Source organism: Bos indicus, chromosome 10, assembly GCF_029378745.1.
Source record: "Bos indicus isolate NIAB-ARS_2022 breed Sahiwal x Tharparkar chromosome 10, NIAB-ARS_B.indTharparkar_mat_pri_1.0, whole genome shotgun sequence".
Classification (NCBI taxonomy): Eukaryota; Metazoa; Chordata; class Mammalia; order Artiodactyla; family Bovidae; genus Bos; species Bos indicus.
Window position 1 is genome coordinate 37,099,440 of NC_091769.1, and position 13,888 is coordinate 37,113,327.

The following is a 13,888-nucleotide window of genomic DNA, read 5'->3' on the forward strand; positions in this document are numbered from 1 at the left end:
GTGCTCGTCAGAAGTGACAACATTTTGGTGGTTTGGGAGAACCTGAGCTCCCTCCTTGGTCACCATGATTTCTGAAACCAGACAGACCTATGTTTGAATCCTGGTTCTTCCATTCACTAATTACCTGACTCCTTTATCTCTGAGATGGAGCTAATACTAGTCCTTCATCAAGTTGTAAAGAGTATTAGAAGAGATGATCTTTCGAAGTGTTTAGCACAGTTGTTGGCACAGAGTACACATTCAATAGATGGTATCTGGTATAGTTGTAGATCCTCTTTCTGCCCAAGACCCTTTGCACCCTATGAATCTGGGTATTCTGAAGAATAAGACTACTCGGAATGTTGTTTTTTTCCTCCCTAGTCACAGGAGGAGGGGTTGAAATTTGAAAATAAAAAGGCAAAATGCTTTAATTGAATAGTTCCCTACCCTATCAATCACTGGAACCTCCTGGAGAGCTTTAATAAGCAGCTTCACCTCGACCCCACCCTCCCATAGCTGTTGATCAGGAATCTTGCAGAGGCAGGGTCTGGGTAAAAGGTGGGGACTGCTTTGTGAACAAAACTTAGTAAGCCCTCTGAGTAGTTTTACTGACGGGGCAGAATTGGGAACCTCTGTTCTCTAGTCCCCAGGGGCTTATTGGCTAAAGGATTTCTAAGGTCACCTCTTCTCAAACAGTGGCAGACTCACCTTCCTTAGTTGCTGAGACTGTTTTAATCCTAGCACTGCAGAATTGGCTCAATTCCAACTAATCTTGAGCTCTAGTGAGGGGACTGGGTTTTTCTGTCATAGTGGAAGTTATTTGTCTCAGAGACTTCATGGCATAGACAGTAGAACTGGAAATTGTCCATATGGGGTAGAGACCAGGAGCAGAGTGGAGAGGCAAGGTTTGTTCTACACTCTTGGAGTGGCCATTGTGTCTCTTCCTGCCTCTCACCAGCTGGCCCTTTGCATTCTGAACAAACAGGAGTGAGCGAGCTTGGGCCTGATACCTGCTTCCCCCTTCCCTCTCCCAGGGCTGGTCACTGGGTCTTTGCCCAGCTGGCTAAGTCCCTGCACAGAGCCTCCTGGCCTTGAACTTTCTTTGTGGCTTTTGTATAAGTGGCAATTCTCAGAATCTGGTGGAGAATCTGCTTTGTGAGATTAGAGTGTAGTGTGTGGGCAAGAGACAGGCGTAGTTATTCTTAACCTGCAGGAAGGGAGGGAAATGCAGAGAGGGCTCTGCCTCTGTCAGGTCTGTGACATGCTTGTTTATAGAAATAGCAAGCCCATAGTTTGGCTGGAATGACTTATAACTTAGGTATTTGTAACTTGTATTGAGTGGGATTGAGAAGTAGAGAAAGGGTGAAGGGGGAAGAAAGAAACTGATGGCAACAAAACATGGCAAGCAAAACAGCATCCTCTCAGTCGCGTCGCGGGGGTTTCTTTATCATTCTGAAGTCAGCTGAATCCTAGATGACCCTGGCCTTTTGTAGCTCTGGCCTCTTAGTTTTCTCTCGGGGGAGCAGCTGCTTTCTTCAGGGAGCACCACAGACTCCCTGTTGTAGTCCCTCACACCGAGAGTGCAAGGACAGATCAGAATCACGTACACCGTGGGCTCCATAGAAGCCCTTCCCTGGCAGTGCTGTTGTCTTGCCTCCACACACTGAATCTTTCATTGGCTGGTGCCTCTCTTCTAGCATGTAGACTGATCAGATCTAGGGACTAGAGAGACACCAGAAGAGTTTAGAAGGCCTTATGCAGAGTTCCTGAGATCAAGTGTTTGCGGGGGTGGGGGGTGGGACGGCTTGGGACCCTGTGCTGTGCCACCAGTTTTGCAGATGGCTTTGGAGTCCATTTCTTGCTTCCTTCACTTCTTTTTAGCACTTACATTAACTATCCCTTCCTTCTGATAACTCTCCCTTTCATTAGCTTCCTGGTTCTCCTCTCTTTCTAACTGCCTGAGATCTCATTGTTCCCATACTCCAAAAACAGCTACTCCCCACATTTCTGCCCACCAGCCTCACTCTCTCTCCCCTCCGTCTCCTCCCATCTCATTGCATTTCAGTGGTGGCTTTCACCTCCATATAAATAATTTTCAGATATCTGTTTCTAGTCCTTACCTCTCTCCCAAGCATCAATTCCATGTGTATGTTGCTAAGCTAAATTGAATGTTTATAGTAGTGTAGTAGTGTTATTCGCTCAGTTGTGTCCGACTCTTTCCAACCCCGTGAACTATATAGCCCGCCAGGCTTCTCTGTCTATTGGATTTCCCAGGCAAGAATACTGAAGTGGGTTGCCATTTCCTTCTCAAGGGTATCTTCTTGACCCAGGGATCGAACCTGGGTCTCCCACATTGCAGGCAGATTCTTTACCATCTGAGCCACCAGGGAAACCCCAAATGTTTTGTGGTTCCTACAAAATATTCCTGAAGCGCCATAGATTCGACACATCTAAAACCGACATCAACAGTTCCCATCCTCCCGCTCTGTCCAGACCCCCTTTCTCTGATCATGGTACCATTTCTTATCATAGCACCACCTTGTTCCCTGTCTCTGAAGTTCAAAATTTGAGTCTTTTGTCTTTTTTCTACAGGGTTGTACAGTGCCTAGTCTTGCCAATTCTGTTTGCTTTGTCACTTTCTCCTTTGTCATTATTTCTTTTCTACTCTCACTATCTCTATGCTGGTCTAGATCCTTACTACTCTTCACTTGAGCTATCGTAATAGTCTCCTATATGGGCTCCCTGCCTGAGCTGTGCTTTGATGTATATAGCTTTGATTATGTCCCTGGTTTGAAACCCTCCTGGGGCTTCCCAGAGTCTCCAAAAGACCTGACTTAGTTTGATAACCAGGGCCTTCCTGATCTGGTTGCAGTCTACCTTTTCTGACCTAACTCTCCTGCAGAAAGTCCTTGCTTTCACTGTTGCTGCTGTTTGCCTTCTGCCAAACTCATTCATGCAGCTTCTTCTACTGAGAATTCCTTCTCTCTATATGTCCATCTGTCAAAATCCTATCCTCACTGCAAGGCCCAGGTCACATTCCATCTAATCTTCCAGGAAAGCTCATTGATTCCCTTTCCTGATCCTGTTCAGAAACCACCTCTCTTCCTCCTCTTGGAGCACTTCATATCTTTCTTATGACCCTATCACTTGCTGGATTGCTCTGTAGTATGTCATTGATCTTCCCTATTGGATTTTGAGGATAGAGGGTTGAGTCTGTACTCTGCATTTTAGGACTCTAACAGCATCCCAGTGACTTTCACACATTTTAAAGAACAACTCATATTAAGAAATGTGCTTTACATTGTGACCCAGTGCACACACACATACCCCTGAAATAAAGTGTCATGATCAGTACTTACCATTACTACATGCCATGAGGTCTGTTTTTTGTTCTAGCTATTCATTACCTATTAAATCAATTTCAGATCCCATTAATAGGCTGCAGTCTGCATTCTGGAAAATACTGTTCTATGGAGAATGAATGAGTAGTCCTGTCTATTGCCTCTGAGCCACCTGTTTTTTCCATCTACTTTAATGAGAGCCAGAAGAGCTCTTAAACAGTTGGCTTTAGTCTTTCCTTCTCTCTTGGGAATAGGCAATTATGAAGTTATCCCTTTATCTCATTACAGTGAGGAATGATTCTGCTTTCCTTCTTTCTCTTAGGAGGATGCAATACTGCCCTGCCTAGTGCACGTTGGGAGGGGTGGGCATTCAAGCCTTCCTTTGCAGTGTGTCTGTAGTAATTCTGCCCTCCTGCAACCTTGCTGCTGGGGAAAGATGACACCTTCTTTCTGGCTGGTTTAGGCTTTCCTCCATCTCAACACTCTCCACCTGCCCAAGGAGTGGCTGGGTCACAACTTGAGTATTCTCCCTGCTTCTGGGCTATGTTTCAGATGTGGAGGAGAGCACTGCAGAGTCCAGAGGTGGTGCCCTCTTCTTAATTCTGAGTTTTCAATTGCCCTTGATGTTCCTAGAACTGTATATGTATCGGGGTGCCAGCTGCATGGGCCAGAATCAATTACCTGCACTGGTGTATCCATGGAGCTGTATTTCATTGACATTTGGGCCATGAGGATTTGGAGCTGAAGTTCCTATCAGAACTTGGGGCCCCATCCCTGACTTTGAGGACAGCTATTTTCTCACAGAGCCTGATCCCTGCCTCATTTTCCTCAAATGATGCTCGAGGCCAGAACTCTGTTGCTGGTAGGCTTGCTTCCTTATGAAGAGATGCTATAGTATACAGGAGGGGCTAGTTATTGGTTCCCAAGGTGTGGTCAGAGAATCCCTGGGGTCCCCAAAACCCTTTAAGGGCATCTCTGTGGTCTCCTCTTTTCCAATTACATATACAGATAAGGCCAGATTTTCTTTATCTTCACCTAAAATAACATATCATAGCAGATTGTATGCAGATGCAGATATGAGAATCCAGTTGTTTTCTATTGAGCCAGACATGAGAGAGTTTGGGAAAAATGTTAAACAGCGCCACTCTTCTCACTAAATGTTTTTGATTTTGTTTTGGAAACTAGAGTTACTTTTAATAAAAGTGTTAACATGTAATGGGGTTTTTTTATTACTTTTGAACAAATTAAATAATTTCAGTATTTCCATTGTAATTTCTAATATAACCAGTATTGATATTTATAACTTATATAAACAAAAGCTCTTTGGGTCTTTGATAATTTCTAAGAGTGTAAGGAAACCAAAGCACGTAAGAGACCAACCAAAACGTGTGAAAATTGCTGGGCTAGGTCATACCATGGTAACAAATCTCCTCACCATCTGCCCGACTTAACAGATAGTTTATTTCTTGTTCCTGCTTGTGTTCACTGTGGGTCAGCATGGGCACTCTGTTCATCAGTCACTCAGGGACCCAGGCTGAGGGGGCTGTCTCATCACCTGTGGCCAGGCTTAGCAGTCAGGAGACGGGCTGTGTGCAGTAGTCCTTGAAAACTTCCACCAGAAGAAAGTGGTGTGTCGGGAGCATTGCAGATGCAACACAGCCTGACAAACACTGAAGTGAGGAACCTAAATCCAGTAAAAACAGATTCTTGAGTTCTCTGTTGCCCTTCCCCTCACATTGCTGGGCCAGCAGGTGCCAACGAAGTGGCTTGAGGATAAAGAGAAGTCAGGGATGTAAACTATAGAAGGATGTTGCTCATAAGGTGCTGAGCCCCACACCACATCCTGGACCATATCTTTTCTGTCTTTTAAACTTCTACTGTGCAGTATTTAAGACATACACTAAATACACGTGGAATAATGAACAGTTGTGTGCCCACCATCAACTTAAGAAACAAAATGTCACCCGTACCATTAACCTCCCTTTGTACTCGTCCTCTTCTGGACATGGTCTTTCTGTCACAGCCAGTTTTACTTTATTATTATTTTTCAGCCATGCAGGTTGAGGGATCTTAGTTCTCTGACCAGGGATTGAACCTGTGCCATGGCAGTGAAAGCACCGACTCCTCACCACTGGACAACCAGGGAACTGCTACACACCCAGTTTTAGATACTTTGTGGAGAGCAACTCTACTGGCCTGAAAACCCCAGTTTTCTTGTGCTTCCCATCTCTGTTGTTTCACTGTTGCCAGAGCCTCTGCCATGCATTTACTTATTCATCAAATATTTATCAAGTGCCCATTTTGTGCCAGGCACTGTTTAAAGTGCTAGGGATGCATCAGGGAGGGGCAGCAACTTAGGCCATGCCCTTGAGGAGCTCCTGTTATGGTAGAGGAGACAGACAGTAAGGATGTGGACAAAGAATCCATGTCGGGTCACTGCCTGACTCTTACGTACGATGAAGGAAAGTAAAGCAGGATAGGTTGGGTATAGAGGAATAGCAGTAAAGCCAGTCTGGAAAGCCTTCTCTGAGGAGACCTTTGAGCAAAGACCCGAGTGAATTAGCTGAGTGAGTAGTTGAAGGAAGAGCATTTTAGTGTAAGAAATAAATAGCATACGCAGAGAACCGGAAGCTAGAATCTCCTTGTGGTGCTTAAGGCAGCCAGGATGGTTGGAGTGGAATAAGGGAGGGGAAGTGAAGGAAATGAGGTCAAAGAGGTAGCCAGGGGCCAGGTGACTCAGGATTCTGTAAACCAGGGTAAAGACGTTGGATTTAAACTTAAGGATGGGGAACAATTGGAGGCATTTGAGCAGCATAACGACAGGAACTCTCATCTTTCTTAAAAGAAGCATGGTGGCCAGCCATGTTGAGAAAAAAGCTATAGGAAGCAAGGCCGGAAGCAGAGAGAACACATGGGACTTACAGCCATAGTCCAGGGCAGAGAGGAAGGTTGCTTGAGCTTAGTGTTGCGTTGGTAAATGTTTACACACTCTCTGAGGGGCAAAGAGGGGCCCAGCTTGTAGTGCTGTCTGATTTCATGGTGTCAGTGCTCCTGTCTTGGTGATTTCAAGCTACCAGTGTGCTCTCGCTGTGTATGGAGCTGGGGCAGAGGTTCACAGTCACTCTCCCGAGGCAGTGCGAGCCACCGTAGCACCCCGCTGCTTGAACTTGGGCCTTCTCAGCCTGGGGTGTGTTTGCAAAGGGGTGTCCAGGCTTGTCTCCGTTTCCTAGGGTAGATGGAAGCTGTCCCAGGAAGGGGTATGGAGAGGGTTATGAGAGGAGAGAGTCAGTTCCTGAGGTCTGTTGCCCAGGAGCCTCGCAGGATAAGCCTAGACATTGGAAGCCCTGCAAGAGCTCTGGACTCTCAGATCTTTGAAAGTGGAGCTCAGCCCCAAACCTCCCTGCAAACAGGAAGCTGGTTTGAGTTAGAACATAAAATAAAAACCAGCTGATGCCCCTGAATGTTTTTCCCCTGCTCCTCCCCCTCCACAGAGCCAAAGGAAACTGCCTTTTTTTCCCCCTGGATAGCTGCTCAGAAAGCCAGGAGAAGCCAAAACTCATAAATCCTTTGAAAATCGTCCAAGTTTTGAGCCTGGGCAAGCTCCTGTCCGTGGGGTTTCCTAGCCCGGATGTCTGCTCTCCTGCCGAGAGTCCTAGGAGGAAAGTGACAGAGGAGCACAGAGGTGGCAGGGACCACGGCTGAATCCCAGGCCCAGTGGGGGAGATGGTCCTTAGCAGGGTCCCAGACTGCCACTTCAGTCCACTTATAGGGCACGAAATCAGTTACGTGGGCCAAGACCAGAATTACTTTTTAATGAAATGGAATATAATACAAACTGGAGTATATCACACGCAACAAGAGTTAACTATTGTTCTGTGAAACTTTCATTTCAGCTTTATGAACAAGCTCACACATGCATGTGTGTTTACCCTGGATCAAGCTGTAAACTGTCTCTTAACATGGGTTGTGGTCGAAATCATTTGATAAACACTGGTCTTTGAGGTCTGAGTAACACATATCTCCTTCCTGCTTTATATTGCTGCTGAAAACTCCAAGCTAGTTCCAGAATTAATTCTCTGTGGAACTGGATCATCTACCCACAAAACACCTACCCAAATTCCTGTCAGAGGGAAGGCAAGCTGAGAACCAACAGACTGGTCTAATTCTTTGGGACCAAAGCTGAAGCATAAGGGAGGGATTGATGCAAATATGAATCCAAAGGATTTGCCTGAAATCAGATTAGCTTGGAGAGAATAGGAGTTGAGCCTCGTTTTTAGCTCAGCCCTTGCTTTGGTGACCTTTCTCATCTATGTGGGTAATGCTGGCCTCAGGCTCCTCTTTCTCTGCAGTAGGCAGTTGGCGCAGCAGGAATGTTCCTGAGCACCCCTCCCTCAGCAATAGCCAGAGGCACAGTGCCAGGATGGGGGCGATGCTATGAACTGAGCACTCCCAGGCTTCCCCAGGGTTGTTCGGTGTTCTCCAGTCTGTGTGCAGTGCTCAGACCTTTGAGAAAGGTTGACTGGGTGCCCAGGGGTGGGGGAGGATTGCTAAGCTGAGAAGAAGTGTGTAAAGAGGCATGTTAGAGCAAAGTATCAAGAATGTCTAGAGCAAACGAAAGTTAGTTTATCCCCCACTCGGTTTAGTGCCTGCGAAAGACCCAAGGGTAGCTGGCGAGTTTGGCTCTTGGCCAGGTTGCTGTGGCTAGGCATGGTGCCCTCGAACTAAACTGCCTCTGTCAGTGAGTAGGCATGTGTTGGAATTCCTGGTCTCCATCCTCAAGAAGTGCAGAAGACTCTTGGGGACCTTCTGAAGGAATAGCTTTCATTACAATATCCCAGTAAACTTATTTTGGTCTTTGGCCACCTCAGGGCATTTCTTTACAACATAATTCAAACTAAAGTGGTCCTTGGATATAAGAATTTAAACTGGCCCTCTAGGAACACTTGGAATTCTCCAGTTGGGAGAGTAAGAAAGAGGAGAGATACTAAAGTGACATGGGCTTTCCCTCTCTAGAAACTGACATGGACTAGTAGCCTGTGACTACTTCTGAAGTGTTTCTGGTTCACGAGGCCCTATTAAGGCCCCAGAGACTCTTAACAGAATACACTCTAGCCTGTTTACATGGCTGTTCTGCATTCTGAAGCCCTGCCATCTGAACCAACGAGGACAAGAGGACCTCCCCGAGGAGGGCCAGTGCAGGGGGCCCAGATAGTGCTGAGGAGACTGGCCCTGGAGTGACAGGCGAGGCATTCCGTAGCAGGGGGTGAGGTGGAGTGATGAGTTACACGGCAGTCTGAATCGTACATAGGATCATCTAGGAGAAAGCTCAGTGAACTAGTCTGAGGTTAGTCCAGTACGTGTCCCAGGGCCTGCAGACAGTGTAGGGTAGCAACAGTGACGATGAGAGTGATGGTGAACGTCTCCTGGGGCCGTGTTCTCTCAGAATCTCTGAGTACTTTGCACGTTTCCCTTTCATCTATGTGAGAGTTGTGGCTTAATAATAATAATTAGAGTGCTCTGAGCATCTGTGCTTTGCAAAACACAGCATTAAGCCATGTCTCTGCCTCCTAGGCTTACAGTCTGTATGAACTGGCTGCCATCTGATGGAGGGGAAGAGTGTGATGGAACGCATAGATCAGGGGTATTATGAGTCACCTAATTGATACCTAACATTCCCCCGGCTCTGGGAGATGAGAGTGGCCTTTCTTTCGTGCCTGCCAAGGCATGATCAGTGACATCCCCTGAGTCTCACAGACCCAAGAGGCCAGTCTGGGGACCCAGGGCTTTATCTTGTAAATGGAGTTTTCCTGGATTGGGGGAGTACTTGTTCCTCTGTGGCCATGAACTGAGTTTTAACCACTTCATTTTCTTCTCTTTGGATCCAGCAGTTTGATCACTGTTAAAAGTTGGTGATGTACACTGTCTATTTTTGGCGTGTGATCAGGAGGCCTATGCCAAATCAGAACTTGGACAAGCCCCATTCTCCAGACGACAGGGTCACCAGGAAAGCAGTCAGCGTGGGAGAACACCTCCTTCCCAACCCCCTCTGTCCATAACATAACACTTCTCTGTCTTGTTCTCACAGGTGACCTTGGAGAAGGTGCTTGGAATTACAGTGTCTGGAGGCAGAGGACTTGCCTGTGACCCCCGATCGGGTTTAGTTGCCTATCCAGCTGGGTGAGTATCTTGGCAGTGGTCTTACTACACGGGAGCTTATAGCTATGCTAAATCAGTCGGAGCAGGCAGGGTTTTCTGGTGTCTTCTGGATGATACATCCAGGCTCATGTTTTGGTGCCGTTTTTATAAATGAGATGCGGGGCCACATAAAGGCTCCGTGTTGATTGTTGTCTTTGTTGTCATCCTGTCCTGCTCTTTGGCCACCTACACCCACCCACACATACAGATTTATACTTTGTATTACACGCAGCTCCCAACTGTTTTCAGTGTCTTTAATATCTACCTTTTAGTCATTTTTGTTTTTATTATTTTTAAAAATTTTTGTTTTATACTGCAATAGAGTTGATTTACAATGTTGTGTTAGTTTCAAGTGTACAGCAAAGTGATTTAGTTATACATATACATATATCCTTTTTTAGATCCTTTTCGCATATGTTATTACATAGTACTGAGTTCCCTGTGCTATACAGTCTTACTGATTATTTATTTTATATATAGTAGTATGTATATATTAATCCCAACCTCCTAATTTACCCCTCCCCAACTCCCGCCTTTCCCCTTTGGTAACTGTAAGTTTGTTTGAAGCCCATGAGTCTCTTTCCGTTTTGTAAATAAGTTCATTTGTGTCATCTTTCTAGATCCCACATATAGGTTCTGTCATGTTTGTCATTCTCTGATTTACTTCACTTAGCATGATAATAGGTCCATCTGTGTTGCTGCAAACATATATGGACTTTACGGGTTTCATTCTTTTTCATGGCTGAGTAATATTCCAGTGTATGTGTGTGTGTGCACGCACGCATAGGGTCCAAAGAGTCAGACATGACTGAAGTGACTTAGCGCACACACACAAATAGATAGCTATAGCTATAGATATACCACATTTTCTCCATTAATCTGTTGATGGGCATTCAGGCTGTTTCCACTTTTTGGCTGTTATGAATAAAGCTTCTCTGATCACTTGACTGCTCTGGGCACGTTGAGAGATGTCAGTGCCCTGGCAGAAAGGTCAGGTCCAGGGCCGGTGTTCTTTTCCGTGCTGCCTCTTCACTCCTCTGCTCCTGTTCATAAGAAAACCCCAATCATAGGCGCTTGCAGCTTCTGCAGAAGTGTTTCTTGTGGAGCCTAGGGGCCCCTCCTGTCTCTGGTTTACTCTGTCGCCCTCTGATCCTTGCTGCTGGAACATGAAAATAGGATGGCCACTTCTCTCCTCCTTCTGTCAACTTAGGAATGCCAAGATGCCCAGTATGATTTCCATAGCAACCTGGAGGTTTTGTATCAGCTATATGATTTCTTTTTTTTTTTTAGTTTTATCATCCCTACCTTTATCAAGAACTTTTTCTGTGTCAGGAACTTTGTTAAGGACTTCACAGGAATTATTTTATTTAATACTCTGAGCAACCCTGTGAAGTTGGAACTGTTTTCATCGCCTATTTTAGAGGAGGGAAGCTAAGATTCAAAGAGAGAAAGTGGTTTGCTCCAGGTCACACAGTTAGTATGTGTCTGTATTGGGATTCCAACCCAAGTCGTCTGACTGCAAAGCTCTTTCAAAATGGCTCGAGGCTCGAGGCAGGGGGGGGAACTAGACTTTTTATTTTTAAAAGCTGCCTTTCCCCTAAGCTGTTTACCCACTCTTCGATTGAGAAGAGCCCAATTTATGGGCAGCTCAGTATATTCCAGGGAGCCTTCAGCCCCTGGGTTCGGGGGTCTGTCTCTTCTGTGTGGCCATTTGGCATTTGATGTCTGTGCTGGGGGACTGGGAGCTGAGCTGACTTTACCCTTCAGGGGCTGAGCTGGCCTCCTCCTGTTTCCAGAGGCAAGGTGATGAATGATCTCTGTTGCTGGATACCCTGTGCAGTCTGCCTCTGGGGAATTCCACTCATGCCTGCCTCGGCCTGGGAAAGCCAGGTTCCTTCTTGTTGGAGGTGGTACGGGGGCTGGATGTGGGACAGACTGGGAAGGCTAGGGCTGCTGCTCTGGGCGTGCTGAGCCCTGTGCCCCTGCTCTGGGGAGTGTTGAGCCCTGCTCCCGCTCTTTCCCACCTACTCTGACCCCAGATGCCTTTAAGGGTGTGTTGCTTCTGTTTATGGGCAGGCCCCAGCCTGGTGCGTGTGCCTGGGAGTCATCTTTCCAGGTGGTGTATGGAAGCTTCCTTGCTGTCACCTCTAGTGGGTTTCCTGCGTGTGTTTGGCTTGGGCCAGCCCTGGGCAGTGCCCTGATCCACTTCCTGACCATTTGACTTCCTAGAACTTTGAGTTTTCCCTTTGCAAATGGCTTTTTTTCTGGGTGTTTGGTTTTGCTCTGTGCTAGAGCTCCCCTTGTGCCTCAGTGGTATCTGGGGGGCCATCAAAGTCTGTGTGAGCCCAGCAGGCTCTTCCCCCCACCTCCGTCTTCCTTCTCTTCTTCCCTGGTGATCCTCACCCCACCCCCATCCCCCACTCTCTAGTTCCTACTGCGCTTGTTGCTCTAGGAGCAGTTCAGGTATCCTAGAAACAAGAAGAGAAACAAAGCTCCAAAAATTCTCCCAGAGGCCTAGAGGCAAATATCAAACCAAAACAAAGCTTTTCTGAAAGGAAATGAAACAGCTCAGGGAGGGCGGGGTGGAGAGAGATGTGTGCGAGGCAGGGGCAGGTTGAAGCCTCTGGGCAAGGACCCTTGAGTTTTAGTGGCTCTTGCGTCTCTTCTCCAGAGCTCTCCCTTTGCTCTTTTCCCCACAGGAAACCCACCCCTCACCTGTCACATTTTAAACCCCTCAATTTAGTTGAAAACCCATAATTGACTTGGACTCCTTCCCTAGCTGCCCTGGTAGAGTTTCAGGACCTTTAGAGCCCAGCACAGCCCCTGTTGCTGCTGTGGCGTCAGTCAGTTTGGAGAATGGATTTCTCTCGACCCCTAATGCCAGAGTGCAGGACCTGGCCTGAGTGCAGAGCCTCTGTGCAGACCTGCTACTGGAGTGGGAGGTGTCCTGGAACAGTGAGGGGCCCTATCTGGCAGCCAGGAAAGGACCTCTTGGTGGTTTACGTCGGGGGGAGGAGGGGAAAGCCCGCTCTCCTGAGGAGGCCCTCCATTTACTCAGCGCCTGTTGGAATCGATGCTGAGAGACCCAGCTCCAGGGCTTTGGACTGCATGTGAAGCCACAGAATCTCCTCCTGGCCCGTGTTCTAGTGGCAGATGAGCTGAAGGAGCACGCTGCTGCCTTCTTCCTCCCTGTGGTAAACACTGGGTGCGGGGCGGTCGCCAGGGAGCGTGTGGAGTGGTGGACAGACTGGGTGGAGCTAAGGAAAGAGGACGCCTGGACTCGGTGCCCTGATGGCTGTGAGTCATGCGTGACGCCACCCGTAGACACCCGTCCCCTCCGTGCCCTTTCTCCTGGCTTCCCAACAGATCTCACTCCAGAAACAGGGCCCTGTAGGTCTTCCCAGAAGACCTTGTTCATCCATACAGTCACTCGTGTGTGGCAGATACTTGCTGAAAACCTAATCTGTATACTCTTCTAGCCGCAGGGTATACAGCAGTGACTAAGACGGACAGTGTCACCGCTTCTTCCGGGTTTAAGGCAATTGGGGGAGGGGAGTGGGTAAGCAGATAGTAAGCATGTAAACAAACAAATGAGCAAGATAATATCAGAGACTGGTCAGTGTTCTGAAGGAGTGATGGAAAGGAGAGTAAGTGAACATCCTGGAGCTGGGTGGGAGTAGGGCTACTTGAAGATCAGCTGGTCAGGGCTCAGTGGGAGCTGACCTTTGAGCTGTTGTCTGGGCGACAAAGAGGAATCCCTGTGTGAAGATCTGTGCTTTCAGGTGGAGACCTCAACTACAAAGGTCCCAAGAAAGGATGCATTGATTCACTTGTTTGAGTAGCTAAACAGCAGCCATGGTGGCTAGAGCCTGGTGAGTGAGAGGAAGGGGCTCAGACCCTGCCTTTTGGACTTGAGTCATGAGTCCTGTGAGATCTGCTTCTTGTCCTGGAAGGGAATATGTTCAGATTCCCCTGGGCAGAGAGACATGTACCATGTTATTTACTGGGTTATTATGGCCAATTTTCTTTTCCCATTCCTTTGAGTGGATGGGTGGGTCTCAGAGAGCATCTCGGAAACAGAGACCAATGGGTCTCATGATTTGGCCTAGGAATGTTACTTATTTGGAAGGATGCCAGGTATCTAAAGAGGACTACAATCAAGGATGTCCTAGGCAACATCCTAGACTCATCTCTTAGAACAATTAAAGCCATAACATTTCCCCTTTGGGAGTGAATCTGGAGGGACAGTTTGTAATTCCACATCTGGAGGAGGACCCTGATGAGTCACTAATCTGCAGGTCCTGGATGGGAGACTGTAGTTGGGGTTCCTGTTGCCACTGCTGACCCCTGGATAGCCATTTCCTTGTTATTGG

The 13,888-nt window shown here is 47.3% G+C and overlaps 1 protein-coding gene across 3 annotated transcripts in view; it reads left to right on the plus strand.

Annotated features, from left to right (window-relative positions):
• MAPKBP1 (mitogen-activated protein kinase binding protein 1) overlaps positions 1-13,888 on the plus strand; it is a 53,328-nt gene that overhangs the window by 16,118 nt on the left and 23,322 nt on the right. For all 3 annotated transcript variants that reach the window (XM_070797327.1, XM_070797328.1, XM_019968582.2), the window contains exon 3: positions 9,406-9,497. In XM_070797327.1, coding sequence (XP_070653428.1) covers positions 9,406-9,497 — 92 coding nt within the window. The remainder of the gene's footprint in view (positions 1-9,405; positions 9,498-13,888) is intronic.